This window comes from Marmota marmota, unplaced genomic scaffold (assembly GCF_001458135.2).
Source record: "Marmota marmota marmota unplaced genomic scaffold, marMar, whole genome shotgun sequence".
In the NCBI taxonomy this organism is placed as follows: Eukaryota; Metazoa; Chordata; class Mammalia; order Rodentia; family Sciuridae; genus Marmota; species Marmota marmota.
The window spans coordinates 39,094,362-39,100,426 of NW_026000005.1; the positions used below are offsets into that span (position 1 = coordinate 39,094,362).

The 6,065-nt window shown below is 43.9% G+C and overlaps 1 protein-coding gene across 1 annotated transcript in view; it reads right to left on the minus strand.

The window, feature by feature from the left end:
- Positions 1-3,212: 3,212 nt before the first annotated feature.
- Positions 3,213-6,065, minus strand: part of LOC125618348 (translation initiation factor IF-2) — a 4,320-nt gene continuing 1,467 nt past the window's right edge. Inside the window, exon 2 of the mRNA XM_048808997.1 lies at positions 3,213-6,039. Coding sequence (XP_048664954.1) covers positions 5,287-6,039 — 753 coding nt within the window. The 3' untranslated portion in view covers positions 3,213-5,286. The remainder of the gene's footprint in view (positions 6,040-6,065) is intronic.

Below are 6,065 nucleotides of genomic sequence, written 5' to 3' on the forward strand. Positions count from 1 at the left end.
TATATATATATTGCACAAACACACACACACACACACATATATATATATATATATAGATATAGATATAGTCAAAAGAGATCTAATATAAAATCTCTCTCTTCTGTTTTTGTTTGTTTATTTTTGTTTTTTGATGGTACTTGGGGTTGAACCCAAGGACATTCTACATTTCCTGGCCCTTCTCACTTTTTATTTATTTTTTTCTTTTTTGAGACAGGTTCTCACTAAATTGCCTAGGCTGGGCTTAAACTTGTGATCCTCCCTTTTCTTGTGCCTCCTGAGTAGCTGGGATTACAGGCACCTGTCAACATACCTGGTGAATAAAATCTCTCTTATAATAAATTCATCCACATGACTTCAATCCAAGATCTGGCTGCAGTCATTTCTAACACAGATCTTAGAAATAATTCCTTTAACAGGTCTCAGTGGCACACGCCTGTAATCCCAGCAGCTGGGGAGGCTGAGGCAGGAGGATCACAAGTTCAAATCCAGTCTCAGCAAAAGGTGAGGTGCTAAGCAACTCATTAAGAACCTGTCTCTAAATAAAATACAAAATAGGGCTGGGGGTGTGGCTCAGTGGTAGAGTGCCCCTGAGTTCAATCCCAGATATCTCCCTCCCACACACACACAAAAATAGTTACTTTAGTAAATATTAGCTATTCCTCTAACACACTCACAATTTAACATATAATAAACATATGAGTTCAAATGAATAGATGCAAATGTATACTTAGCAAGGATGCAGTTCGTTGTCCATGGCATAAATTTAATCATTTTTTTGTATAAAAGAAGAAATGTAGGGCTGGAGTTGTAGCTCAGTGGTAAAGCACTCGCTTAGCATGTGTGGGGCAATGGGTTGATTTCTCAGCACCCATATAAATAAATGAATAAAATAAAGGTCCATCAGCATCTAAAAAAAAAAAAAGGTAAAATTTAGATATGAGCTAATGGGAATTAAATGATTATAGAGGGTACCAGTTGGATCACAGAGGAATAGGAACATTCATTTTAGATCAATAAAATTAACACGAATATGAAGAATCTTTAACATGACAAAGGTTGAAGACTTAATAAAACAGGGAGCCATAAATGATAATAAATTTAATAGAACTTTCTCTCAATGTTATGGAAAATTCAACAGCAACGTATGCTTTTCCCAACTATGTAAAGGCTGCTCACTTTGGAGGGGCAGTACATAAATGTACCCTAAATGTCACAATGCAGAAATGATTGGAAACAGAAGCCAAATGTTTCTTAGTCTCTCTAGTGGTTCCTGTCCCTGAATGCAATGCAATAGAGTTCTTCTACTTTTTGCAGTGCTGATTTTTTTCAAAATTCAAAGTGCTTTACATAAGTATATATTTTCAACTTTCCAAAATCATTATGAAATAGGGAAAGCAATTTTTGACCTAAGACCTTCAGGGACTCATTAGTTACTGAGTGGCAGAGTGAGTCTGGGGAACCCAACATTCATTCCAGAGTTTTCCTTCAGCAGACTATAATAGCCCTCTTATTATGTGCTGAGAACTCATTAAGGCTTAATGGATAGAGTAGAGGAACAAAGAGACAAGTTTCCTGTTCTGTTTTAGGAGGCTGAAAAAAAAAAGCAACAAATAAATAACATCATTGCAGAGAGTTACAAGGGTTAGGAAGGAAGTACGGGAACCAATAATCCCAGGGAATAGAGTGGTAAGGGCAGACTCCTCTGAGGTGATATTACATCCTTGGAGACCAGAATGAAAAGGAGATGCATACAGGGTATTAGTTTCCAAAGCATTTTTAGCCATCTCCTCTCTTAAGGGTACAAATCCTCAACCAACCTCTTAAGGTAGAGAAGGTTGATAATTTTTCTCATCCTCATTTATAGACGAAGAACTTGAGGTTCAAACAGGTTGATTGACTTCTTAAGGTCTTTCCAAGTAAGGGGAGATCCAATATCAGAATATCAGACACATCTCCTGACTGCAGACACTGTTTTTTTTTGACCCCCCAAGCCTAAAGTGCTTTCTGAAGGTGGAATCACATTGTATTCAGAGGCCAAGTTTTTAATCCATTGTCTGCATGATGAATTTCTTTCACTTGAAATTTAGATTCTATGGAAGCATCAAGATAACTCTAACCTGCTGCCCCAGAATGCAGGCACAACCAGAACCATGAGGACCTGGGAACCTGAGTCCTGAGCAGATGTGCAGGCATCCCATTATCACCAGGAGCCATCCAGACAACTCACTCATTATTTCAATAATTTCCAAACTCCAAGATGCTGGTGTGCCCACATTGCCACATGAAGTAAGAATGAGTAAATTGAACCTGCCAAATAGGAAGTGAGGAGGGACACCTGAATGCTAGAGAACGACTGAAAACCAGGCAAATATTTTCATCAGCCATCTTGTCACTCAATTTTTGGTAACAATGTCAGACATTAGCAATACAGTAAAGTTAGCCAAGGAAAAAAATATCTTTAAGTACTGAGCTACTAAATGCATTGATTTGATTTCAAAGTATTCCAATTCAAATTTCTCATTACAAGAAATCCACATGGGCAGCCCACGAAAGAAGCAAAATGTGGCTTTTATTGTGACCCAGGCAATTCAAAGATGTAGTTCTCATTTACTAGGAATAATTTAAGTTGCATCATTGATGTACTTCTGTGGGACATAAATAAACTCTAGAAGAAGCAAGCTGTTCCCCAAGTAACTTTAGACAGACTTCTGGGTTGCTAGCTTAAGAGAGTGAAATAACAAACATATGGATGCATGGTTACATCAACAAAGCCACGTTCTGTTACTACTATGCATATGTATGTATATATATGTATAATATGCACTACATACATTCATATCCAAGATATGTGCATACATGATGTATTTTGTGTAGATGCATTCCTGCATATGTGCAACTAAAGTGACTGCAAACAGAATCTTAACAATGGAAGAAAACAAAGGATGAATAAAAGGTAAAAAAAAAAATGTGGGTATAAATTAAAACTAATCTCTGAAATTTGACCCTTAGTATTTGGAATCTGAAAACATTTCACAGAAAACAAGAACAAAGGATGACAACAGAATTTAGTTTTAGCAAATGTTATAATTGTAGGCAGGCAGGGCACTTCTCCCTTCTAAATCCTACAATGGACCTTTTTTGGGGGGGTGGGGGCTACTGGAGATTGAACTCAGGAGCACTGAGTCACATCCCCAGCCCTATTTTGTATTTATTTAGAGACAGGGTCTCATGGAATTGCTTAGTGCCTAATTTTTGCTGAGGCTGGCTTGATCCTCCTGCTTCAGCCTCCCAAGCTGCTAGGATCACAGGCATGTGCCACCCCTACAACAGATTTTACTGGACCTTCAAGGACTCTTATTAAGCCCCAGAGATAGTTCTGCAAAATGATCATCTTAGTATTTCTCTCTTAGCCCCATTCAAAATGTGAAAGTGGGATTTAGGTAGGGACAAGTATTTAAGAAAAAGGCCACACCAAAAATTGAAGCAATTTCACCATGAAATAAGGGTCACAAATACTATAAATACTTCTTGTTTTTATTAAGACAATGTAGACATATAACACACCATATTGTAGTTCCTAAAATGCAGCCAGACCACTTATTGATGGCCAATAAATTACTTCACTCATATGATAGATACAAATGATCCATTCAAGTACAGTTAATAGCATAGTATCAAGATATCATGCAAGCAGCTTGCATAAATACACGAGTGATAACAGCACCCTCAGTCTCTTCTGTGACTTTTAAACATGAAAACTTTCTTATTCCAAATTCCAAAATGTGGAACAGGGAATGTTTTCATATAAAATACATTTGAAACCTTTTATCCCCTTAAAAAGGGATCTAACCCACCTGCAACATACACTCATAATTTCATCTTCTTAGTTACAAAATCAAATATGTATTCTTTGTCATCTCATGTGGCCAGATGTGAATATTTCACTGATTCCAACAACAGCAAACAGCTAAATTCAAAATAATATCTTTTCTGATAAATGTATAATGTATGTATGTTTGTATGTACTTATATATATGTACGTCTTGGTAGTCAAAGAAAGACTATCAGTTAACTTCATCTTTGGGCACTATTTTATATTTTATCAGACAGTTGGAAGTCACTTAATGTTGTTTCACAGTATAAAAACTTGAATCAATTACCAACAAGCCTTTATTTTCTGCTCTTAATTTCAAAATGTGTTTGAATCAGAGGTATGAGAGAAATGTCACCACTTATAACAACTTTTCTGGAAATCTTAATGTACAAAAATTTCCAGATTTATCTATTCAAAAATAAATTATTTTTAAAATGAAATTAAGAAAAAAGACGGGAAAGGGGAAGCCTGTAGTTTATATTCTTCGTGAATAGCTTTCAATATCTTCCAGGTGGGGGCAACAGTCAGTCAGTTTTGAGAGAAGGGAGATCAGGCTTTTTAAACTCCCTGAGTCCAGTTACAGAAGATGAAATGACTTCCTGGCAGTAACACCGTAAGACAACCGCAAGCTTTCAGAAGATTGGACTTCTGGGCTCTGCTCCAGACCCCGGGAGGTGGGTAGCAGGATCATTGCCTTTTGCAAGCTGCAGTCGCATCTCCGTGGAGTCGGACAACTACTCTGAACGCGCACGCGTGCTATGCACCTGCCCAATAACGCACAGATGCCGACAGCTGCTAAGTCCAGCAGCCACCACGTTCACGCCCTAGCTGTGCCCCCGGGGAGTGTAAGTCACTCTCAGCGCTCAGGATCTCTCCCTTTCTAGGACCGCCGGGAAGCAAGAAAACCTTTCTCTCACTTTAACTTTTCTTATTCTTCCTTTGGGCAATTCAAGGCCATTCACAACCGCTGTGGACTAGTACGTGCGCTCACCTGCACCCTTCAAGAAACTCTCAAGTTCCAGCCTCCAGAAAATCAGCTTTCAGGAGGGCTGCCTGGGGACCTCTCCCCTTTCCTCTTGATTGTAAATCCTCAGATTTTGGGAAGGGACGGCCGCGCACTCTGGAAATGGGGTGGTGCACGAAAGGGAAAAGGAACGCCCCACCAGCCGGTTCACCAGCCTCCTCGTCCCTTGAGTTTTCCTCTCAGACCCTGCGCAAAGGAGGTGGGGCATAGAAAGTCCGTGAGGCAGAAAACCTTGGTGGCCAGGCGGCTGAGGGTGGGGGATGGTGCGACTGGAGCGTCCTAAGGTCACCGGGAGAGGGAGAAGCTCGAGTGTACTGAGTCAAAGGCCCACTCCTCTTTGGCTGCGCGAGGCAGGCGGTGCAGGCATAGAGACCAGTGTGCTGCCCAGCTACGTGTCGCTCCTCAGTGCGCCGCCGGGTGCCGCCGCTGCCCGCGTCCTCTGGCCGCTGCCGCCGCTTCCAGCCGAGCTGGCGGCCGCACCCTCGGGCCGATACTTGAGCCAGCAGATAACCCAGGTGACAACGACTGAGAAGAGCGCCAAGATGCTGGCCACCGACAGACAGATGGGCCCCACAGGCGAGGGCGAAGGCGACCCAGTCGCCGGGGCATCCCCAGGGGGCGCTCCGCTTCCGGGGGGTCCCCCGCCACCACCGCCACCGTAGTGGTTGACGAAGATGAGGCCAGTGAAGAGCAGCACCACCATGGAGAGAAAAGAAAAAACCACGCACACGCAGCCGGCGGTGAGCGCAGCGCGCTTGCAGTTCTGGCAGCTGTCGTAGGCGCCCGGGGCGCGCAGACCCGGGCGGGCGCGAGGTCCGGGGGCGGTGTCCTCTGCAGGTGGCGTTGGTTGCGGGGCCGGGGCTGGCGGCTGGGGTGCCGCAGGCTCTGCGCGGCGTGCTGGCAGCGGCGGGAGTCGGTCCTGGGGTAGCGGGTCGTGAGCCGCGCGCAGAGCTAGCGGGAAGGCCTCGGCGAGCTTGGTGTTATTGGGCAAGGCTTGCACGCGGCTGTCGGGCAGCGGCGTGCGGTGGCGGCACACGGGGGCACGCGATGGCGCCGGGGAGGATCGTGCCAGGGGCGGGGGGGCGCTGCGCGCGCTCAGGCGCAGCGCTGGCGCGGCGGCGGCGGCGGCGGCGGCGGGCGACTAGCCGGCTTAGGCGCTCGCAGCGT